The sequence below is a fragment of the Alternaria atra genome (assembly GCF_907166805.1).
Source record: "Alternaria atra isolate CS162 genome assembly, contig: 29, whole genome shotgun sequence".
NCBI lineage: Eukaryota > Fungi > Ascomycota > Dothideomycetes > Pleosporales > Pleosporaceae > Alternaria > Alternaria atra.
In genome coordinates this window covers 2,482,628-2,506,082 of record NW_025091327.1, presented here as the reverse complement: position 1 = coordinate 2,506,082, position 23,455 = coordinate 2,482,628, and the positions used below count along the sequence as shown (strand labels likewise).

At 51.3% G+C, this 23,455-nt stretch overlaps 9 protein-coding genes across 9 annotated transcripts; 7 read left to right on the top strand and 2 right to left on the bottom strand.

The window, feature by feature from the left end:
* Positions 1–1,389: 1,389 nt before the first annotated feature.
* ALTATR162_LOCUS9155 (uncharacterized protein) lies at positions 1,390–2,402 on the top strand (the record flags this gene model as incomplete). The annotated part of the gene is made up of 2 exons (XM_043316788.1): positions 1,390–1,653; positions 1,707–2,402. 2 exons carry the CDS (start codon positions 1,390–1,392, stop codon positions 2,400–2,402), a joined length of 960 nt encoding a protein of 319 aa, XP_043172723.1.
* A 2,742-nt stretch (positions 2,403–5,144) lies between these two features.
* On the top strand, positions 5,145–7,038 carry ALTATR162_LOCUS9154 (uncharacterized protein; the record flags this gene model as incomplete). The annotated part of the gene is made up of 2 exons (XM_043316787.1): positions 5,145–5,571; positions 5,633–7,038. 2 exons carry the CDS (start codon positions 5,145–5,147, stop codon positions 7,036–7,038), a joined length of 1,833 nt encoding a protein of 610 aa, XP_043172722.1.
* Positions 7,039–7,599: 561 nt separating this feature from the next.
* On the top strand, positions 7,600–9,000 carry ALTATR162_LOCUS9153 (uncharacterized protein; the record flags this gene model as incomplete). The annotated part of the gene is made up of 2 exons (XM_043316786.1): positions 7,600–8,001; positions 8,056–9,000. The coding sequence occupies 2 exons, from the start codon at positions 7,600–7,602 to the stop codon at positions 8,998–9,000; spliced, it is 1,347 nt and encodes a 448-aa protein (XP_043172721.1).
* An 886-nt stretch (positions 9,001–9,886) lies between these two features.
* Positions 9,887–11,575, top strand: ALTATR162_LOCUS9152 (uncharacterized protein; the record flags this gene model as incomplete). Its single annotated transcript, XM_043316785.1, has 5 exons — positions 9,887–9,973; positions 10,024–10,080; positions 10,130–10,366; positions 10,417–10,905; positions 10,958–11,575. 5 exons carry the CDS (start codon positions 9,887–9,889, stop codon positions 11,573–11,575), a joined length of 1,488 nt encoding a protein of 495 aa, XP_043172720.1.
* Positions 11,576–12,079: 504 nt separating this feature from the next.
* On the top strand, positions 12,080–15,825 carry ALTATR162_LOCUS9151 (uncharacterized protein; the record flags this gene model as incomplete). Its single annotated transcript, XM_043316784.1, has 2 exons — positions 12,080–12,487; positions 12,544–15,825. The coding sequence occupies 2 exons, from the start codon at positions 12,080–12,082 to the stop codon at positions 15,823–15,825; spliced, it is 3,690 nt and encodes a 1,229-aa protein (XP_043172719.1).
* A 484-nt stretch (positions 15,826–16,309) lies between these two features.
* On the bottom strand, positions 16,310–17,055 carry ALTATR162_LOCUS9150 (uncharacterized protein; the record flags this gene model as incomplete). The annotated part of the gene is made up of 2 exons (XM_043316783.1): positions 16,310–16,861; positions 16,969–17,055. The coding sequence occupies 2 exons, from the start codon at positions 17,053–17,055 to the stop codon at positions 16,310–16,312; spliced, it is 639 nt and encodes a 212-aa protein (XP_043172718.1).
* Positions 17,056–17,445: 390 nt separating this feature from the next.
* Positions 17,446–18,861, bottom strand: ALTATR162_LOCUS9149 (uncharacterized protein; the record flags this gene model as incomplete). The annotated part of the gene is made up of 4 exons (XM_043316782.1): positions 17,446–17,684; positions 17,735–18,354; positions 18,402–18,669; positions 18,717–18,861. The coding sequence occupies 4 exons, from the start codon at positions 18,859–18,861 to the stop codon at positions 17,446–17,448; spliced, it is 1,272 nt and encodes a 423-aa protein (XP_043172717.1).
* A 207-nt stretch (positions 18,862–19,068) lies between these two features.
* ALTATR162_LOCUS9148 (uncharacterized protein) lies at positions 19,069–21,145 on the top strand (the record flags this gene model as incomplete). Its single annotated transcript, XM_043316781.1, has 2 exons — positions 19,069–19,093; positions 19,146–21,145. 2 exons carry the CDS (start codon positions 19,069–19,071, stop codon positions 21,143–21,145), a joined length of 2,025 nt encoding a protein of 674 aa, XP_043172716.1.
* A 1,183-nt stretch (positions 21,146–22,328) lies between these two features.
* ALTATR162_LOCUS9147 (uncharacterized protein) lies at positions 22,329–23,285 on the top strand (the record flags this gene model as incomplete). Its single annotated transcript, XM_043316780.1, has 1 exon — positions 22,329–23,285. The coding sequence occupies one exon, from the start codon at positions 22,329–22,331 to the stop codon at positions 23,283–23,285; it is 957 nt and encodes a 318-aa protein (XP_043172715.1).
* Between the last annotated feature and the right edge of the window lie 170 nt (positions 23,286–23,455).

Genomic DNA, 23,455 nt, shown 5'->3' with positions numbered 1-23,455 from the left:
TACCGCACCCTAAAGGTATACGCTGTATTCTACACTAACATGGCAGAAGATACAACATATTGTATACCTTTAGGCTAGACTTTGACTGTTGAACACAACTCATTAATAACGAGCTCATTCGTACCATGCATGCATCATGAGTCGAGGGGTACAGTGAACTTCGAGCGGTGTCAGCTTTTGGGCGAGTGTGAAACAGAATATCCCGGTTATAAGGCACACGGAGGCCCAGGGAGAGGCATCCAGAAGCATGCCAGCCTACAGAAAGTGGGGTTTCGCGTAAGATTCGCTCCCGCGGATAACGTTTGCGGGATAAGCTGCTACATCCAGTGCCCATTGTGTTCCCTTACTCGTGGGCAACATGCCCGCAACTGCCGGATTGCCGCCGACGCCACAAATATAGTAGTGAGATGGGTGGGAAGAATGCTCGGTCTTCGGTGTTGGAGTCAAGATAACGGCTAACCGGATAACAGCGAAGCAAATGCTTATTGAAATTAAGCTGAGACATATGACACTAGTTTCGCCGTCTGAAATTCCAAGCGCTAGTGATGCCCCGGTGGTAAGCAGGAGGTCGTGGTTCGGTAGATCTCAGTCCGTCCGAATGGCGATAGGAAATCTGCAAACACCATCATCCATCATCGCAATAGAGTTCGACGATGGAATATAGATCCACGACGAATGCGTACGCGACGATGATCTTTGCGGAGGGTGGTAACCGCAACAAGCAGGAGACAGATCGACCAGAGGTAAAGTTTGAGGTTAGCGGTGGCTGATTTCACGCTAAGAAAGAAGCCTCGGAGCATTTTCACCACCATCAATGCCACCATTACGATGATGATACCATTAACCTTTGCGACTTCCACCGCATCCATGGAATGTCCAATTTGTCTCATTGCTCTTCACTGAGTCTCTTTGGGGTTGTAAGAGCAAGAACGTCAGTGGCGTAAGTGCTTGATATTGTGCCACGCCACAAACACAGGCCTTTGGCTAGGCATGTTTCACGTCCCGTGCCGTAACCTTCGTATAGCCACATGTATAATCGCATCAGGGACGAATGTGGCGCGTGTCAGCACTTCCACAATTTCCAAGCCGGTCGCCATCCGACGCACTTGCAGGCCTAGACATGTTCTGAGCAAATTCTCCGTACCGGTTTCTTCATGCACATACCGAGATTCAGGTTTCCACCATTGAGAAAGCAGACCACAGCGGGACTGTCAATCTCGTCTCTTCACGTCCATTCAATGCCAAAGGTTTCGGGATGGTCCGCCTTGGAATGCTTGATGGGCTTGGTATATTCCACCGGCAATATATAGGTTGTTTATCGCCGCAGTTGTTTCGTTTCAATCATCACTCACTTCTTCCATCCTCTTTCATTCGCTGTCAACCGCCAGGATGCGTTACTCTATTGTTGCTTCGTTGCTTTCGGCTGTTACCGCAGTCTACGGCTATGCCGACCCCATGGCTTGCTCTGGTATCTGCAACAACGCTCACGACCCGGCCCTGATTCGTCATTCCGATGGCACTTACTACCGTTTCTCGACCGGTGGCAAGATCGCTATCCACAGTGCGCCTTCGCTCACTGGACCCTGGTCCTACAAGGGTGCCGCGATTCCTTCCGGTTCCAAGATCAACTTGGCTGGCAAGGACGATCTCTGGGTATGCACTGCTATGTATCTGCTTATTTGAAAACAATCTAACGAGACCTTCAGGCTCCTGACGTTACCCTAGTCGGCGACACATACTACCTCTACTACACCGTCTCCTCCTTCGGTGTCCAGAACTCCGCCATTGGTGTTGCTACCAGCAAGGACCTCAAGTCCTGGACCGACCACGGCGCCACCGGCATCCAATCGAGCGCTGGCAAGAACTACAACGCCATTGACAGTGCGCTTTACTGGGATGGATCGAAGTTCGTCATGTCCTTCGGTTCCTTCTGGAACGACCTCTTCAGCCAAAACATGGCCAACCCACCCCTCAAGACCAGCTCTTCCACTGTCACCAACATTGCCTTCAAGCCCGATGGTGAGCACGCCCAGGAAGCTCCATTCATTGCTAAGAACGGCAACTACCACTACCTCTTCTTCTCCGTTGGCAAGTGCTGCGGTTTCGACACCAACAGACCCGCCAAGGGTCAGGAGTACAAGATCCAGGTCTGCAGATCTACCAGCGCCACTGGTGGCTTCAAGGACAAGAACGGTGTGGACTGCACTCAGGGCGGAGGTACCACTGTCTTGGAGTCTCACGGCTGGGTTTACGGACCTGGTGGTCAGGGTGTCTACTACGATCCCAAGGAGGGCCCTGTCCTATACTACCACTACGTCGACACCCGCATTGGTTACGGCGATGGTCAGAAGAAGTTCGGCATCAACAAGATCGACTTCTCCAGTGGATGGCCTGTCGTATAAGCGCTTGTGGCACGTTCGAGTACACACTATTGGCCCAACGTCACCTGCGTCTTCGTCCACTTTGGGCACCTTCTTGTCTATATATTCTTACACATATTCCCACTGTACATACTTACAGAATACACATGTATATGCCAATACTTCTGCAGTCATCGCAACACCATTCTCGTAGTTCGTAATGTAGAACGCTATTGAGCAACCTTACCCTGTACATTTAGCGAGAAGCTTCTCAGTGCCGTAAAGCACTACTCTTCATGTTACTCATTAAACTTACGTAGATTTATGTTAGCGATGGCGGACGTGCTTGATATTTTGCGAAGATATGGTCTGCGAAGAGTCACCCAATAGATGTTCAAGATAAGGGGTTTGCGCTTCGGTTCGTCTACGTCGAGCGCATAAGGTTTGCGTCACCAGCCCAGCCACAGCCGAGCAGCCACAGCCACGCGTCCACGACAGCCGCAGGAACCTCTCAGTGCACCACAACGAGCTGCGTCATGCTACAAGATATCCACTGTTCGCTCTCCACAAACCTTAGGTATTTTTAGATTTCACGATATATATCTTGTGCACCAAAGTTCATCTGCTCGGCCTCGGCAAAACCTATCGCGATGCGTTCGATTACCACAACTCGGCGTATTATGAACCGGATCTGCAGGATCTACCTCCGCGTACGCATTGACTGAATTTCTCTTCAGTCATACCAAGAACTCGCACGCGCTGTCCGAAGAGCGCGTCGAGATGCCAGACACTAAACCCACGCATTTCCTACCACCTCGAATTTCCAACAGCTTCCGATATCGGCCGCTGGACCCCTCCGTGGGTGAAGATATTCGCCTACTGTGTCTCTACCCTGGCGAATTCCACGAACCGATTCAATGCGATCTCCTCCACACGAATCTGGAAGATGACATCGAATACGAGGCGCTTTCGTATACCTGGGCTTCCGAAGATGGAGACGCTAGCTTATCACAAAGTATCAGCTGTGCCTACATTGGAGACACACAAACCTCGGATCTTCCAGTAACGTTAAGCTGTGCATCTGCATTGCGCAGACTAAGGTTCACTTCACAAGAGAGAATGCTATGGGTTGATGCACTCGCTATCGATCAAAGCAACCTGCAAGAGCGGAACCAGCAGGTTGCGCAGATGGCAAGGATTTACTCAGGCGCTTCGCAGGTTCTGGTCTACCTAGGTGAAGAAGATCTAGGGTTCGCTTCTCGCAGTCTATGGTTAGATACCGAGAGACGCCAGGTTGCGCTGAAGAAGTTGTTTGCTAAGAGATGGGCTTCACGAGTATGGGTGATTCAAGAGGTAGCATTGGCACAAAAATTGGTCATGGTCATGGGGAATTCATCCTGTCCTATGGACGCTAATTTGATGTGCCGTATCCGAGGAAGAGCAAAAATATCGGGATTGCAAATACCTGGTCCATTGGCTTGGGATCCGCTAGTCAGTGCCCCAACACGAGATCTACTCACGATGTTGCATATGACACGCAACTGTTCATCCACGGATCCTAGGGACAAGATATACGGTCTTTTAGGCTTGGTAGGCGGACGCTTGCAGAGTTTAATACAAATCGATTATTCACGTACCTTGGAGGAGGTTATGACACGCACGGCGGCCGCTATCATCATCTGTAGGGAAGATTTCGACATCTTAGCATATGCAGCGCTCAGAGTTAGACCTACGCAAAAGAGCTTGCCGACCTGGGTACCAGATTGGGTGGAGCACAGAGGCGATATCACGATGCGTCCTCAGTTCCAAACGTCGAAGATAGGTCCCTGGAGATCTTTAGAGAAATTGATGGGAAGTTCATCCTTGGCTGCCCAGCTCAGCAAGATAGATTGGGGAGCAGTGGTTGACATACCCGCAAGTTGGCCAGCTAATCTCTCTTCGAAGCCGTCTATTGGAGTTCGAGCACACTGCCTTGCTACTATCGACAACACGACCGAGCGGGGAGACGGTGGAAGCTTTCGGTGGGAAGGCGCTCAGGATTATGGTCTCGATTTGAAGGCTCTAATCGATGGTGCCGCTTGTCCGAGAGATTTTAACATGCGGTTATGGCCCAGGCGATTCAAGTGGCTCTTCGATCCCTCCTACACTCGCCTCAACCACGCATCTCTTCAACTGGATAATAGATTCTCCGCTACCGGGTCTCCTGAAAATGCCCACTGGGTCAGTCTGCGGCAGTTCTGCAGCGAGCTTCAAACGCTTGGGGAAAACAAAACCATCTTTCGCGCTGGGTATCTTCCTGCCACAACAAGCCACGATTTCGATATAGGCGATAGTGTATGGGCAATTGATGGCTGTACAGTTCCGCTGATTCTCAGACCTGATAAGGATGGGAGACGTGGAAGCTACACGATCGTTGGTTACTGCTATCTGTTTGCATTGTCGCACATGGACTGTTGGACGACATCAGGAACAGGGCTCGACCAACGATGGGATTTTGACCCTTTTCGCCATATGGATGCATTAGGAACGCAAATGATTAACCTATATTGATGCGCTCAGCACTATGTTCACCAAGGAGCTTAGTTCCAGCCTAACGGGTCTGTGGAACCCACCACCGATTGGTCAAGCCCAGCCCGCACTATGCATGTATCATGCCACCACCAAGAGGTCAGACTTAGCCTGCTGCCTACCGTATGGATTCACAGTCGCTTTAACGACGTTCTATTAGGATCACTCACCATTTCGAATGGACGCGCAACCCTCGTACGACCACGGAATATTAGGATGAGCGAATCAGCATGCAAACATGCGGATGTGCGCAAGTTCGACGGAATAAGTTGCTGCCTCAGCTGTGGCGAGGCTGTGTTCGAAGCCATTTCTTCAACGACCCCCGTCCACACGATTGAGCCGATAACCTCTTATGAATACACAAAGCTGGACTATAGCATCGGCCGCGAAATTCGACTCGTTCTCCTTCTTCCAGGAAACTCTGAGGATGTCCTCCGGTGCGAAATTACACATGTCAATCTGAATGATGGCCCTGTATACGACGCTATATCCTATACCTGGGCCACTGAATATGGAGATGCGGAACTTTCCAAGGCTATTCTGTGTGTTCCAGGTGGAACGATTCCGATCACTGCAAATTGCGATGCTGTTCTTCGCCATACTAAGCGGCTTGGGACGCAAAGGCTTTGGATTGACGCAATATGTGAGTGTTAGTTGTTTAGCACATCGCACTGTAGATTGCAAAATCCTTACTGATTGATCAGGCATCGATCAAACGAACCTCAACGAGCGCAACCATCAGGTCGGACTCATGGATCTAATCTACACTCGTGCCGGAAGTGTCTATAGCTGCATTGACCACACTTCGAATTACGGGGATCTCTTTCGCCGATTGCAGGGTGAAAGCTCGAAGTCCTACACAGAGGATTTTGCCTCGACTGATTTGAGCAATCTCTTCTCGCTGCGGTATTTCAACCGAGTGTGGGTCATCCAAGAAGTGGCTTTGGCACGAGCTGCTTATTTACTCGTGAATGATGATGTACTCCCGTTGACAGCTGCTGTCATTGATCAGATGAAACGCATCTATGCGCATAAGGAACTGCCTAGCGTTCTGAGATGGTCTCTGGGTCAGAAGACGAAGCTCGGTGTCATCGCTTGTCTACGTACAAGCAGCAGCAACCAGGCCACCGATCCTCGCGATCGAGTTTTTGCTGTCATGGGGCTTATGGAGGCTCATGCCAAGTCGCTCATACCGGTCGACTATTCCCTGGATCTTCAGCTTATCTACAGAATCGTAATCGCGGCGATCATTGCGACTCGACAAAAGCTTGATATCTTGCTGTTCACAAGACACGACCCAATCACACCCGATGCACGTTGGTGGACGCTACCGTTTTTGAATATAGAAGCCTTCCAACATTACTTGGATTCAATGGACGGGAGTTCCAAGTCCGAAGTCCACCGACTTTTCACCAAGCCGAGTCCTTGGTGTGCGACTATTACGGTTACTTTAGTACCGCCTTCGGACTTCTGCAATGCCTCTGTGCAGCGGAACACGTCATGCTTCGTCGAAATACCCCAAGATGCCCCATTTGGATTATTACCGCGGTTACGTGTACGGGCACATTACATCGATAGCATACGCGTAGCGGATCTGAACATCGTACATGAGATTGATCAGACTGATGCCTTTGTCAGCAGCTTCGCACGGACAAGCGACGTACAGTATCAGCATTTACGTAATTCGCTCGCCAATGATGCAAGGGTAACAGATTGCTTCAAAAGAGACATTACGGTGGAGGCTAAGATGGACTCTCGTTACGACAAGTCAATACAGCCGGATACCGATTGCGAAGATTTGGAACGCTTCGTTAAAGATAGCTGGCGGCTGAATTATCGTCATCGAATGTTTTCAGGCCACTTTAGCGTAGGCTTTAGACCTCTTGACGCACAACCGACAGTGACTGACGAGGTCTTCGCTATTGATGGCGTGAAGACACTCTTCATTCTGCGCAGAACAGCGAGTCAACAATACAGAGTCGTAGGCGAGTGTTATCTGTGGGCTGCATGGGAACTGGACTGCTGGAATCCAGGGACAAGAAAGGGGCGATGGGGCCCGTCTGTCTCGAGGCCTACTGTCGAGCAGACACGCATGATTGAGATATACTAATTCGGCTTTATGTACTGATGATCGGGTTCAGTACCATATACACCGTCCTCCGATACTCTTTCGCTACGAACGATGGGCAACACAACTTCATAGGCATTTGAAATGTTTTTGTTACTACACCGATCGTGATGTTCAACGCAATAATTACATCCTGGCAAGGTCGATGATGATGAAGGGACGGAAACTGGATAAAATTTTGTGAAGGGAAGGCATTGTGATGTTCCCTGTGTAGTCAATGCCAGGGATTTGTAATGGGAAAAGCGCCTCCACGTAGCCCGATGTGGTTGAAGCAACGATTCACCCTACTCATGTGCGCTAGCCGGCGCTGTAGCGACATCTTCAACCCTAGACCATCGATGTTTGAAACCGAGCCCACGCGATGTATGGTTCCTGCCCGGGCAGATGCGACGAATCATAGATTTCCAGGCTTGTGCGTAGAGATGACGTATGCATGATGCTGGATCACGGCGTATGCCCTGCACTCTCAGACTCCCACCTCTTCCTCCGAAGATTATATCCTTGCCAAGAGAGTTTTATACATATTTCCTAAGATCCGCAATCATGTCGCATCAAGAGAACACCAAGAATGTACCCGAAGAACACCGCGTTCACAGGACCGGCTCCTGGCTACCGGCAGACCACCGCGTGCACAAGAAATGGCTATCGGGTATTATAGAGCGAGTTGAAAACAACCCTCAAGAACTGCACCCTGTCTTGCGAGAATTTAAGGACTTAATCGAGAACAACACGCGTATTTACATCCTGGTGAACTCCATGTTTGAGGAAATACCTACGAAAAAACCGTACAAGAACGATCCCGTTGGCCATAAGCAGGTCCGCGATTACCATCACATGCTGGAACTGTTCAACCACATCCTTACATCAGCACCTGAGTGGAACGATCACGAGTACTCTGTTGGAATGGTGGGGACGCCATTCAATGCGATCTTGGACTGGCCGATGGTGAGTATCTCTAGTTGAGCAACATGCGAGATACATCCTGATCTCATCGTATAGGGCACACCATCCGGCTTTGCGTTCTTCCTAGACCCTGAAGTCAACAAAATGATTAAGAAGGTTCTCAACGCATGGGCAGAATTCCTTTCGTCGCCAGCATCAGCATATGTACTTGGTACCGACAAGATCGGCTGGCTCAGCGATCACGGCACTCACGATCTCGCGTTGACAGCTAATGTCGGCCAAACGTCTTACGCTTTTGAAGAGATGTTCCACTGTGACCCTTCCAAGAAGTATCATGGGTACAAGTCATGGGATGAGTTCTTCACTCGCCACTTTCACGAAGACAAGCGGCCTGTTGCCAGTCCTGACGACGATAGTGTTATCGCTAATGCGTGCGAGTCGAAGCCATACAAGGTAGGACGCAACATTTCCAAGCGCGACCGCTTCTGGCTGAAGGGCCAACCTTACTCACTTATGGATATGCTCGCGATGGACCCACTGCACGAGCAGTTCATTGGTGGTACCATTTATCAAGCTTTCCTCTCCGCATTGAGCTACCACCGGTGGCATGCACCCGTTAGCGGCAAAGTCGTAAAGTCTTACCTTGTCCAAGGCACTTACTTCTCCGAGCCACTCTTCGAAGGCCTTGGTGATCCCTCAGCTAAAGGCAGTATCGACGAGGGAGGTGAAAAGACGGGCCAGGGTTATCTTACCGCAACGGCTACACGTGCTATCATCTTCTTTGAAGCTGATAACAAGGATCTTGGTCTGGTATGCTTCATGGGTATCGGAATGACCGAGGTCTCGACATGCGATACCACTGTGAAGGAAGGGCAGTATGTCAAGAAGGGTGATGAGATTGGCATGTTCCACTATGGTGGAAGTACACATTGCATTTTGTTCAGGAAGGGTGTGGGGTTGGAGGGCTTTCCGGATACGCAGAATGCTGAGCACAATGTGCCTGTGAGGTCGAAGCTGGCGACTGTGAAGAAAACTACTTGAGGATGTTGGTTGCACTCGCCATTGGTAATGACCCAATGCCGTTCTCATGCTATCTTTACTATTTATGTATCGCAGATATACTGCATGTACCTTTTCGTATTTCAGACCGTGCAGAGGTGTCCACAGACTTGATTAGCATACGTAGAGTAGTTTCGGAAGTGCCACTACTGTATCATCCGATAGTGCTGTTGACGAACATTATTATATTCGCCATCCTGTAATTCATCTACCGGTCGAAACCCCCAAACGATATGTGTTCGTTCACCAAATGATTATGCATCGCCGACCAGAAGTTGCGTTGAACACTGCGTAGCCTCGCCGGCATCCAATAGGTGCTGTTGTCTAACTCACACCAATATAGTTTCCTGTGGGAGTTCGGGCCCTGCAAGTACCATAGATCATCAGTCATGTGAGAGTAAATTAGAAGCACCATCATGTTCTACGTGCGGCCATAGAAACACCTTTGCGGCCTCTCTGTTCTCCGCGATCCACAGTGATGGTAAATATTGTCGAATCACCAGATGCATCAAGTGCGTAACGTGAAGTAAGAAACAAGCAGTTGGAGATAGCGATGATAGTGTAAAACGAAGAGCTAAGCATTCAGGTTCAGGTATGTATGGTGTACGAGACATGCCTGCACCAGGATGAGGCTGAGGCTCTTCGGCGGATGTTTGGACCTAGCGCAAGCAAGGCGGTGGCCAAAGCGCTTCAGCTCGGAGCGTGGATCTCTACATCACTGACGAGCCGCAACACCACCAAACCACGTCGCCGCCCCATCCTACACCTTGCTCTTCCCCATTCGATACTTCTACCTGCTGCTTCCGTTTCATCTGAGAGCGAGTAAATACTACGATACCCGACAGATAGACATCACGACCCCGCCACCATGTCTAGCGGAGAAGTGCTCAAGGCCGACAAGGACTTTACCAAGGAGGTCGATGCGGCTATCCCAGAGGCAGAGAAGCTCGCATCAGTATGTTAGATGGCTGCCGAAGCTGAACAAAGGCTAACCTGGTTGATTAGAGCAACCCGCAAGCTGGAATCGACAAGCTACTCACGCTCGAGAAGCAGACCCGCCAGGTACGCAACCACCTAGCTTATGCGCATGCGCACAACTGACACCTCCCAGGCTTCAGATCTCGCTTCTACCTCTCGAATCATAATCGCCATCGTCACAATAGCCAAAAATGCAAAGGACTGGAACTTGATGAACGAGCAGGTCCTGCTCCTCTCCAAGAAGCATGGACAGCTCAAACAAGCGACTACCAAGATGGTGCAGACAGTCATGGGCTTCCTCGATGAGACACCAAATCTGGAGACAAAGCTATCCGTCATCGAGACGCTGCGGACAGTCACGGAGGGCAAGGTAGGCGGCATTAATGGCCAGGACACGTGCCCTTGCTGACATGGTGGTAGATCTTCGTCGAAGTCGAGCGTGCCCGAGTAACCCGCATCCTGTCCAACATCAAGAAGGAGCAAGGCGACATTGATTCAGCGACAGACATTCTTTGCGAGCTGCAAGTCGAGACATTCGGCTCCATGACCCGCCGCGAGAAGACCGAGTTCATCCTACAACAAGTGGCGCTATGTATACAGAAGGGCGACTGGACACAAGCTGGAATTCTGAGCAGGAAGATTAGCACGAGGTATTTTGCCCGGAGACCGAAGAAGACTCCTGAGCAGCTGGAGAAGGATCAGAAGGAGCGGGAAGAGAAGGAGAAGAACCGAAGCCCCGAGGACCCGCCCATTGAGCCAGAGGATGATGTAACAGATCTAAAGCTCCAATATTACGAGCAGCAGATCACTTTAGCCAAGCACGACAACAAGTACCTGGACGTTTGCAAGCACTACCGACAAGTACTGGATACCGAGGCTGTGGAAGAGGACCCTAACAAGCTTCGAGCGGTATGTTTGAGAGCCCGGATACTTTCATGGGCTCCTACTAACAGACTTCTAGATCCTCCAACGCGTCATCTATTTCATCATCCTCGCACCGTACGATAACGAGCAGTCCGACCTTATCCATCGTATTCAGCGCGACTCTCGCAACTCTCAGATTCCCCAAGACGCACAATTAGTTAAGCTCTTTACTGTGCCCGAGCTTATGAGGTGGCCAATGGTAGCTAAGCAATTCGGACCTCACCTTACTGAGACGGACGTATTCGACGCGGAGAAGGACGACTCGGATGACCCCAAAGCGTTCCAGAGATGGCAAGACCTCCGAAAGCGTGTGATTGAGCACAACGTTCGCGTCGTCGCCAAGTACTACACACGCATCCAGATCCCCCGTTTGACAGAGCTGTTGGATCTCACCGAGGATGAGACAGAGAAGAACATCAGCGAGCTGGTGTCTGCGAAGACCATCTACGCCAAGATCGACCGACCCGCGCGCATTGTTACATTCTCGAAGCCCAGGGATGCCGACGATGTGCTGAACGAGTGGAGTGGAAACATGAAGAGCTTGCTGGGTCTGCTGGAGCGCGTTGATCATCTCATCACCAAAGAGGAGATGATGGCGCGCATCCAACCTACCAAAGTCGATAAGAGCAAGGCGGCCAAGGGTAAAGCGAAATAGGGTTCGCGAAGATTCTCAGATCTTGGTAACAGATGCGTGCGGGCTACAGTCGATAGTGTAATGGCCTTGCAAATCACGACGCCAATGATGATGATGATGCACAGGAAGTGGGTATGATAGTCTACGAATGAGCGTGTTTGCAAGTTGACCAAGAAGGTCGAGCTTCTACCGACATGTCGCATGGCTGACTTGGTCGCGGAAACAAGAGATAGAGAACCTGTGCAATTGCCATAGGATAACAAAACAAATCAAAGCAATAGCTGTAACCAAGACACTTCGACAGAAAATCTGTATTACTAAAACTGATATGGTGGCTTTCCTCAATTGTAGATGTTGCAGCTAAATGAACGCACCTAGGTGTTGCATCATCTGCCAAGCCACTTAAGCGCGGATGCGGACTAGCGCAACGCGTCCGACGCGTCCCTTCCTCCCCCAGGATACAGCCGTTGGTAGTCCCAAACTCTCGTTACTTTCACCTCCTACACTTTAACACTACAATCAATCATGGCACGCGGCGTCGAAGGAAACGAGATGTCAACGCCTCGCGCTTCACAAAAGAAGCAGCCCGCCTCCGCGTCGCAATCGGCAAAAGGCCAAAAGTCCATCTTGGGCTTCTTCCAAAAGAAGTCTACCAATTCACCAAGCCCCGCGCCGTCCGATGCCACACCAGTCAATAAGACGCCGACATCAAGACTAGCGAAGAGAGCGTTCAACAATCCGCCTGCAGACATCACACCAGTGCCGAGCAGCGACGCCCCCGATTTCTCAAGTCCTATCAAACATGAACGGGAATTGACAGTGGGGCGGAACAAGGAGAATCGTCTGCCATTACCCGTCACAAAATCGGTCTCCGGAACTGACAGTGTACTGCCAGAGCCTGCAGATGTCACTCCCAGTAGCCCAACACGTAAGGTACGTGAGATGTGCCACCATACATTTTGACTGCACTTGTTAACATTCTCACCTAGGCACGGAAGCCCGTCAATTACGCCGAATCAGATGACGAAGACGACGACGACATACTGGGTCCAATTGCGAACAATGCTAGAGGCAGAGCGACGAAGCGCCAGCGGGTCGTCATCGACGATGATTCAGATGACGAGTTCGGATTAGACGCGGCCACACAGAAGGCGATGCTTGAGGAAGAAGATGAAGATGATGTGGAAGACTTCGTTGTCCCAGACGATTCCGAGGAGGAAGTGGTATCGAAGAAGCGCAAACGTCCAGCAGCGTCCAAGGCTCGTGCGAAAACTTCCCCAGCATCATCACCACCTATAATCGAGGCGAAGGATGAAGAAGACGATGGCGACATCGTAATGTCTAGCACATCCACAGCACAGCAATGGATATATGATCCCGAGAACCCCATGGTCTTCAAGCCCCGCCCGTCCGTACAGGCGACTAAGAAGGACCCCAGCAAGAAGATCAAGGAACGACCGAGCGCTTCTGAACCCGAGACGAGATATCCATGGCTTGCGCACCAGATGGACGCTGACCGGCATCCCGTTGATCATCCTGACTACGACCCTCGCACACTTTATATCCCTCCGGGTGCTTGGGACAAGTTCTCTGCTTTCGAGAAGCAGTATTGGGAGATCAAGAGCAAGTGGTGGGACACTGTTGTGTTCTTCAAGAAAGGCAAGTTCTACGAGCTTTATGAAAAGGACGCTTCGATTGGCCATCAGCTCTTCGACCTCAAGTTGACTGATCGAGTCAACATGAGGATGGTGGGTGTACCGGAAGCTTCGCTGGACATGTGGGCGGCACAATTTGTAGCGGCAGGACACAAAGTCGCCAGGGTTGACCAGATGGAGTCAGCCTTAGGTAAGGAGATGCGCGAACGTGACGACAAGAGCAAGACTCCGAAGAAGGCTGGCAAGGAAAACAAAGTGATTCGAAGAGAACTTGCTACGGTACTCACGTCCGGTACGCTTGTGGACACGGGCATGCTCCAGAGTGAGATGTCGACATACTGCATGGCTATCAAGGAGATCGATCACGATAATCTGCCAGCCTTTGGAATAGCGTTCGTGGATACTGCTACCGCACAGTTCCAGCTCTGCGAGTTCACAGACGATGTCGACATGACCAAGTTTGAAACCCTCATTGCCCAGATGAGACCCGGTGAGCTACTCCTGGAGAAATCTTGTATCTCTGCGAAGGTTCTACGAATACTCAAGAACAATACGCCACCCACGACAATCTGGAACTACCTGAAGCCCAACAAGGAGTTCTGGCCAGCTGACATCACCATCCGAGAGCTTGAAGCGAACAACTACTTCGAGTCACCTACGGAAGACAACATTGAGGCTTGGCCACCTGTGCTCCGCGAAGCTCGGGAACAAGAACTCGTCATGTCATCATTCGGTGCTCTCCTGCAATACCTGCGGACACTGATGATTGAGCGCGACCTTGTTACACTTGGAAATTTCCAGTGGTATGATCCCATTCGGAAAGCCACAAGTCTGGTTCTTGATGGCCAAAGCTTGATCAATCTGGAGATCTTCGCTAACACTTTCGACGGATCAACCGAGGGTACTTTGTTTGCCATGCTAAATCGCTGTATCACCCCGTTCGGTAAGCGACTACTCCGGCAGTGGGTATGCCATCCTCTCGCAGACGCAACCAAGATCAACGCTCGCTTGGACGCTGTGGATGCACTGAATGCCGACTCTACAATCATGGACAATTTCAATGCGTCTCTCAGCAAATTGCCGGATCTCGAGCGTCTCATTTCCCGCGTACATGCGGGTAGATGCAGGGCTCAAGACTTCCTCAAAGTGCTGGAGGGTTTCGAGCAGATTGAGTACACTGTTAGCTTGTTGAAGCAATTCGGCGAAGGTGAGGGTGTCATTGGACAACTCATCTCCTCTATGCCTGATCTAGCTGCATCATTAGCGAAGTGGAATTCGGCCTTCGATCGGGACATTGCACGGAAAGAGGGACTCCTCATTCCTGAGCCTGGCATCGAAGAGGATTTTGATAACAGCCAGGAAGAGATCGACACATGCAAAGCCAACTTGGACGTACTGTTGAAGAAAGTTCGTAAGGAGCTCGGCTCAAATGCTGTTCAATACAACGACATCGGCAAGGAGATATACCAACTGGAGGTACCCAAGAAAGTCAAAGTTCCGAACAATTGGGACCAAATGTCGGCTACTGCCAAGGTCTCTCGATACTACACTCCCGAGCTTCGGAAGCTAGTCCGAGCACTACAAGAAGCGCAAGAGACGCATGGTCAAATCACCCGGGAAGTCGCTACTCGCTTCTGTCAGCGCTTTGATGAGGACTACAAGGTCTGGCTTGCGGCTGTCAAGATCATCGCTCAGCTGGATTGCCTGATTAGTCTTGCAAAGGCGTCTGCTTCGCTTGGAGAGCCGAGTTGCCGACCAACTTTCGAGGAAGGTAATCGTACTGTTGTCGAATTCGAAGAGCTCCGCCACCCGTGCATGCTCAACACGGTCGACGACTTTATCCCCAACGACATTAGGCTAGGCGGCGACTCGGCCAATATCAGTCTATTGACTGGTGCAAACGCAGCAGGTAAATCCACCATCCTCCGTATGACCTGCATAGCGGTCATCCTCGCACAAGTCGGCTGCTACCTTCCTTGCACATCAGCCAGACTCACACCTGTCGACCGCATCATGTCCCGTCTTGGCGCCAACGACAATATTTTCGCTGCCCAATCTACATTCTTCGTTGAACTCTCAGAAACACAGAAGATTCTTTCGGAAGCCACACCTCGGTCACTCGTTATCCTCGACGAGCTCGGTCGTGGTACGTCCTCTTATGACGGTGTTGCCGTGGCACAGGCTGTTTTGCACGACATCAGTACACGTGTAGGCTGTGTCGGCTTCTTCGCCACACACTACCGCTCTTTGGCCAAAGAGTTTGAATTCCACCCCGAAGTCGAGAACAAGCGCATGCGTATTCATGTCGACGATGCCTCCAAATCCATCACCTTCCTCTACAAGCTAGAACAGGGTGTGGCTGAAGGCAGTTTCGGTATGCACTGTGCAGCTATGTGCGGTATCCCGAGCAAAGTCATTGAAAACGCGGAGAAGGCGGCTAGGGAGTGGGAACACACGAGTAGGCTGGGGGAGAGGATGGAGGTGAACAAGGATGAGGGTGGTGTGTATGTTCCGCTGGGCCTGCAGAGTGATGTTGCTTGGACGTTGAGGGAGGGTTTGGAGGGAGTTGGTGAGCGGGCGCTGGATGTGCTGCTCGAAGCTATCTCCGCGCTCTGAGTGCCTGATAGTGTTGTTGAGGAAACTATGTAAGATGGATGTATTAAAGGCGTAAAACGGTGGAGCAGGTGGGACTTGTGGATGTATTTATATGGGAAGGGGGCACCGGATCTGGGTCGAGCTAGCATTCGCGCTGTAATTATGTTTTGTTAGTTAGCGTATCGCATGTCAATCGATGGACATCTTTACAATAGCCTAAAGGTTTTGGTTGTAGTTTACATTGTCACTCGCTCATCAGAAACTTTGATCGTTGCTCCAGGCTTATGTATACTATGATGAAATTGAATTGGATTATCCGTAATGAAGTTCCTCTAAAGACGTACGGACGCCATATTCGAGCGTGTCATAAAGCTCTTGATCGATACTAGGTGCCATACCTATACTCAAACGCCCTTGTGCACCCCTAGAGTCACCCAAAAAAAAAAAACTTTTTCCCCCTTCCCCCTTGTCCTCCATTCACCCGTAGTCTCTAATCCCCCCTTTCCTACTCAGCGTCCTTGGCAAACAGCTTCCTATATCCAGTACTAGCGTTTCTGCCACTACCAATATCACCACCTACAACACCACCAAACGTCTCGACACCATCCAATAAACCATAAGTCGCACCATCACCGAACATCTCACGTTGCTCAAGCGCCTCATCGTAGAACCCGGAAGCTTGATCGAAACCCGGTTCCTCCTTCTTGACCTTGACCTTGGTATCGCCCAGACCACCAAACTCCTCATCGTTGTCGTCATCATCATCGTTGGCGGCGGAAACGTCCTCGGAAGGTGATGAGGTGAGCTGGCGGCCACCCTTTCGAGGTCGCTTGACTGGGGTGGTGGATGCAGTCGTGGCGGCGCGCTTCCTAGGCGTAGACGAGGGAGTCGAAGCAGTCTTGCTGCGACCGGAACTACCGGCTCTCTTGGGGGTAGAGGGGCCATTGGCGTTGAGGGATTCGCCGAGGAGCTTGATCTTGGTTTTGATCTTGCCGAAGGTGACGCCTGCGGAGCCGATTGTGTAGCCGGTTAGGCTGGCGAGCTTCTCCATATTGATCTGGGGGGAATGGCGTTAGTATGAGAGATGGAAGTGGCATTGGGTTTGGAGTGGTGTTGGGGATAGCGATGATGAGGAAATGGGGTATGGAGGAGGGGAGGATGTACCTTTGGCTGCTGATCCATGCACTGCCAGGCGAGGGCCAGGACCTCCATCTCACGAGCGGAGAAGCTGACGTCTTTGTTGCCAGCCATGTTGATGCTATAGTGTTGAAGTAAAGAAGAGGTATGTTGAATGCTTGGGAGTGTGTTGGCGGCAAAAGCTGTCGTGAAAGAGTGGTAGAAGAACGAAGGTAGAAAAGACTGGAGGGGACACATTGTTTATATGCTATCCCACAAACGCAGAAAGACTCTTAAAATTGGCGGTGAAGTTAGAAGTTTGGGAGATTTGGGTGCGTGGTGAGAGTGGCTAGGCAACCTAAAAGAGGAGAGGAAAGTCGCCTTCACCCGGCCTTTAGAGATTCAGTGAAAGACTGTATTGTAGCAAAGCGCGCAAGTGATTCTGGCTGGAAGACATGTGCAGAGCATATGATATACTCTTGAGCCGACTAGAGATGCCAGCATGTAGGTCAATATACAGTGGTGCTATATCCTGCGCACTTCTTTACCCTGTAATTCGGGTCTTTCCACGTCAAGTTCGTCCCTCAGTGCCGCATATAGCGAGTCTCCCAGGATGATGGACAATCCCAAACTCCAGACCAGTGTGATGGCATAAAAGAAATTAGCATTACCCGATCCAGCATAAATCCACAAATGGTAGAAGGCAGGGCCCAGGAATGATGTATACAGGATGCTCGCTGATGCCAAGAAAGTATAACGCATGACTGAGGTACGGTTAGTTTGGTCGTAATATGTAGAGAAGCAAAACACTCACGAGGAAACAGATGGCGAAACATGGGCACCAAGGAAAGGTAGAGCGCAGCATCCGCTATGCTCGGGTAGGGTGTAAAGATGGCAAACACGCCGGTCAAGCAGCATGCGACGAACAATGGCTGCTTGTGAAGGCGAATGGTAAGGCCAGGCATATACGACGCCGCGTGTAGCCAGAATACGCCAAGAAAGAACTCGCGGAAAGAGTCGAACATCTCAATGAAGAAGTACCACCAGAGTCCCACATTGGGCGTGAGGTCAGGCAAAAGAAGACGCACACCATACGTCGCCGACAGGAAGTTCCATGAATCCATTAACAATGCAGAGCCAGTCAGCAGAGCACCTATTGCGACTGCGAAGCCAACAGTGTGGGTTGTGATGAAGGACGTGACGTTTGGCGCGGTCTTTGTCTTTAGTGTCTTTGCATCGTAGAGGAGGACCATCAGCGGAGGGAAGAGGAGTATTGGGTGCATGGCAAAGTACGAAGCGAAGGCCGTGGCTAGAATGAAGGTGAAGCTGGCGCCTTGAGAGGCCTTGGCCATGGCTGTGAGGATGAAGAGGTTGGTGAGGGCCGAAGTGGAGCGTGCGATGCATGTGGCAACTGTGAAGGGGTTGAACAGGAAACTTCAGGGTGTTAGCAGCTGTTCTTTACAGAGGTATACAAGTCGTACCCTGCTGCGATAGCGGTACTGCTCCATCGCAAGTCCCTCCGCGGTGAAGCGAACAGTCGCGTTACTGACGCGAAGCCGCTCTCTGCCACTTGAGCCAGCGCATTGGCGCTCAGCAGGTCCACGATGGTATAGAAGACGTTGGTCGCCAGCGGGGCATAGGCCGGGTTGGGGAAGAGGGAGAAGAGAGGCAGCAGGAGGGGTGCCTGGTGGTAAACGCCGCCGTCGTAGGGAGAGACATTGTGGGTGTAGAGGAAGACACCTTCTTGTACTGGGACGTGTTAGTAATACTATACACAGATGATGCTGGGTACATACGTCTCTTGAAACTCGTCACTGGTGTTGACACCTCGACACGCCCGGCGAGGAGGTGTGGTAGTGCAGGAAAGACAGTGAAAGCGAGCAACCGCACTGCTGCGGCAGCTCCAAAGAGCAGCAACTTGTGCTGCTTGTCAATGGCCATGGTAACTCTCTGCTATGCACTCATTGGCTCCATGGCGGTTCTTGACCACCTCGGCGCTGGTGTTCTGGCAAGATGCATGTTGGTGGACCCTTGTCACGCTAATGCCGGATCCATGTCCGCTAGTTGGCCGCATCTCGAACTTTTTTGCGCCCGCCAAAAGTTCGACCATCTGCACCGACAGAATCGCGATTCAATACAGACTCTACAATGGCCGGTCGCTCGAAAAAGAAGGGTATGCATGCACCAGAGCCAGCTGGAAACGCTTTTCGCTAATCACTATACAGGCACCTCTGGTGCTGCCAAAAACTACATCACTCGGACGCGCGCCGTGAAGAAGCTTCAGATCTCTCTCCCCGACTTCAGACGACTATGTATCTTCAAGGGAATCTACCCCCGTGAGCCGCGCAACAAGAAGAAGGTCTCGAGGGGCTCCACCGCTGCGACTACCTTCTACTACACCAAGGATATCCAGTACCTCCTCCATGAGCCGCTGCTGGCAAAGTTCCGTGAGCACAAGGCTGTCGCAAAGAAGATTGGTCGCGCCCTCGGTCGCGGCGAGTCTGGAGATGCATCGCGTCTCGAGAAGAACCTCATGCCCAAGGTCAAGCTCGACCACATCATCAAGGAGCGCTACCCTACCTTTGTCGACGCCCTGCGTGACCTCGACGATGCCCTGTCTATGCTCTTCCTCTTCGCCAACCTTCCCTCGAGCGACCACGTCCCTGCAAAGACCATTGCCCTCTGCCAGCGATTGACCCGCGAGTTCGAACACTACGTAATCACCTCCCACGCCCTCCGCAAGTCCTTCCTCTCTATCAAGGGTATCTACTACCAGGCCACAATCCAGGGTCAGGATATCCTTTGGCTGGTACCATACAGGTTCGTGCAGCGAACAGGCGGCGACATTGATTTCAGGATCATGGGTACTTTCGTCGAGTTCTACACAACTCTTCTCGGCTTTGTCAACTACCGCCTCTACACCTCAGTCGGCCTGGTATACCCACCCAAGTTCAACGCAAAGAGCGACGAGCAAGGTGGTGAGCTTGCTGCATTCCAGCTTGAGGGCAAGGCCACTGCAATCAACGGCGCAACCAACGGACGTGATGAGGATGCCGAGATCAACCCCGAGGCACAGGCGATAGCAGACAGGATTGGAGCTATGCCTGATGTTGACGAGGAGGAGAGCACCACGGCTGTGGCCAAGGTTGCCACTGAAGACGATGAGGAGGAGGCCAATGACGAGATTGACAAGTTCGAGCCGACTGCCCCCGATGCCGATGTCCTACTCCAGCCGCAAGCAAGCAGCGCCGAGGTTGCCTCCCTATTCGCTCCATTCACCTTCTACTTATCACGAGAGACACCCAGAGCATCGCTCGAGTTCATATTGAAGGCGTTTGGCTGCAAGAGAGTCGGTTGGGACGGAACTCTCGGTGATGGTGCTTTCACAACCAACGAGTCGGACCCAAACATCACACACCAGATCGTTGACCGACCCGCTCTCTCCAACGGCGCGTCCAACGGGGATGCCGAGGATGCTGCTGCTCCCAAGGTTCAATGGCCCTACTCCATGATGCCTGGACGTACTTACGTCCAGCCACAGTGGGTCTGGGACAGTATCAACCAAGGCAAGCTGTTGCGACCAGACCACTACTCCCCTGGCGCAGATCTGCCACCGCATCTGAGCCCTTGGGTCAAGCCCAAGAAGGGCGAGTACGACCCTAACCTTCCTCTCGCCGCGCAACAGCCAGAGGGCGAGGCTGAGGCGTTTGAAGATGAGGGTGATGAAGACGAGGCAACCTTCGACGTTGACGGAGATGAGGACATGGATGCCATTGTTGACCGCGAAGGCTCGGTCGAAGTCGGCGAGGGCATGGATGTCGCTGACGACTCTGAAGACGACAGTGACGATGATGAATCAGATGAAGCTGGCGCAGGCGAGGAGTTTGACGGCTTCGACTCTGATGCTGAATCGGACATCTCAGAAGGAGAGGCAGCTCGTCTTCAACACCAGCGTGAACTGGAAGCTGAAGCCACTGGCAAGAAGCTCGAGGTCAAGAAGCCGACAAGGAAAGAGGAGAACGCTGCCATCCGCAAGAAGGCCGAGAAGAAGAAGCGCGCAGAAGAGGAGGAGCGCGAGAGGCAAAAGATGATGTTGTCTAACAAGAAGCGCAAGCTGCTCAAGCGTATCGAATATGGCGAGGACAAGCGCAATAATGAGTCTGAGAGCCTGCGCAGAAAGCGTGCAAAGGTCGAGAAGGCAAAGGCTGCTGCTGAGGCTCTATAGGCCTGAGTTGAGTACATGTATATGATGCATCAAAAGCTTGGGCTGGCGTTCATTTGGGCAGGAGTTTGGGGCGCTTAACGATAACTCTATATGCTGCATGTAGTAAATTCAATACCTATACTGGCTCTAAGTCATGGCCGTAGCTATCTTTACGTCTACCTTGAACGGATTGGTGATTGGTGATTGGGTACACACACAGACTGGGGCTGTCAGACGGGTGGCGCAGCCATCTTTGCCCATGAGACTCATTAACACCCGATGACTCAAGCAGAGGTATAACAACGATGCGTCTGCACCTACTGTGTCTGGTTCTCATCTTTCACTGCAAAAAAAAAACATACATGCAACCCACACCTCAACGAACAATATGTAATCTGGGTCTGCTTGCAAACTTTGCACCATGGTTGACCAGCGCCATCGCCCAAACTCAACCACACTTGACTGTGGAACATCCGAGATATTTAACATAGACGCGATGACATAGCTTCCTCTTCTTCCCTGCGCGTCAGGTAAAACCTTTTGAATGTAAGTCAGTTCTACGATAGTCTTCTTGTTCTACTCTCCTCGAAAGATCGCCGTCAAAGGGTCCAACAACATCCGCGGACTACACCAGAATACACAGAACTAAACCGAAAAGATGCATCCATAATAAGACCCGCCATCGTTCTCGATCGCATACATATATTAGCACTCGATCCACCATCGTCGCCGCTACCTAAAAGCGCAAAGTGCCGAGCCGCTGCCGAAGCACCACTTCGGACGGAAAAATTGTGCATGTTCAGTTTTTGCTTTCCTAGAATTACCAGCAGCATAGCGATTTTCGAAGGTACAAAGCTCTTCCAAAGCAAAGATGGAAGCGATGCTGACATTATACGAGCGTTCCTGGTCCTTGCTTTCACCTGGGGCAACAGGCTGCTCTGTCACGTGATCTTGCCTTCACTCGGACCATTGCTATCGTATCGTCAAGACAACAGGCTCGGCTGTGGTCACCCACCGGTTTCCTGAAGTTGACATCGCTTGTTATATCACGACCTTGTTGGTGTCTCGCACTCATATCTCACTCTGCCGGACTCAATAACAGCGATTTGAAGTCAGCAACACGTCCATCGAACTATCCTATCAAACCACCAAAGACCCACATATCCGGCTACAGCCTCCCAAACTTCACATACAACTACCGGATATGGCCTCTGGGATGCATTCAACTACTCCCCTCTTCCCGGACTTACCACCCGAACTCCGCAACGAAATCTACGCCTACCTCTGCTCCCCGTTCACCTCCAACCCAACGCCCCAAAACACCCACCTCCCTCTTGGCCTAAAAGTATTCACCTGCAAACATACCACCATCCAACTTATCCCAACGCACTACGGCTCAACTTCGCTCCTCTCCCTCCCCAAGGACACTTTTCCAGAAGCGGCCGAATACTCCTCCCACCTCCTCAGCAACGCAATCCAGCTTCAGATTGGGGTACATTTCCACGGCCGAGTAAACACCTTCATCCAAGCCGACTGGAACAAGAAGCTCACCACCCATCTTCACAAACTCGCCAAATCCTTCCCCTGGCTGAGAAAAGTGGCGCGGTACGACATACAAATCCTATGGGAGCCAACAGATGGGATACTCCAAAGTAAAAATGGAAAGAGAGTGGCGGGCCGGATACCTCTTGATATGGTGGTATGTCTAACGCAGCTTATGGACCAAGAAGTGAAGAGGAAGAAGGGAGATGTGAAGGTGGGGTTGTGTTTGGAACATCGGTTTGCAGTCCAAAATGCGCTTTCTGAGAGGAAGTTTGGATTGAATGCATTTCTCTTCAGGGACGGTGGTGGCAACGAGGATCTTGGGTTCAAGAGGTTGGTGAGGGAGGTAAGGAAGACGGCGCATGAGTATCATCTGCCAAGGCATCCTCATCCAAGGTTTCTTGTTGTTCCTTCTTCTGTGGTGCCAGAGGAGAAGGGTTTGATCAAAGTGCAAGATGGGGTGGTTAGTTGGTCGGATTGGACACGGGGGCCGCTGATTATGGCGAGGATGCTGGAGACGGAGACGGAGACGGAACAGAGGAGTGTGCTAAATCGGGGTAAGGAGGAACAGGTGGAGTTCCCAATGTGTCATCTCATGGCGGAATGTGTGATGAGGTAGTGGAGACAACGCTGCGTCGTCGATGTCTTTCCGAAAGGCTATGGTTCAACATGTTGGTTATCAGTGGTTTTGCGCTGTAGCGCCCAAATAGCGACCGATACTGTTTTTATATGGAAAACAAGGACTTTACAATTCACATAATTCCTAACATCCGCAACTTCTTCTAGGTC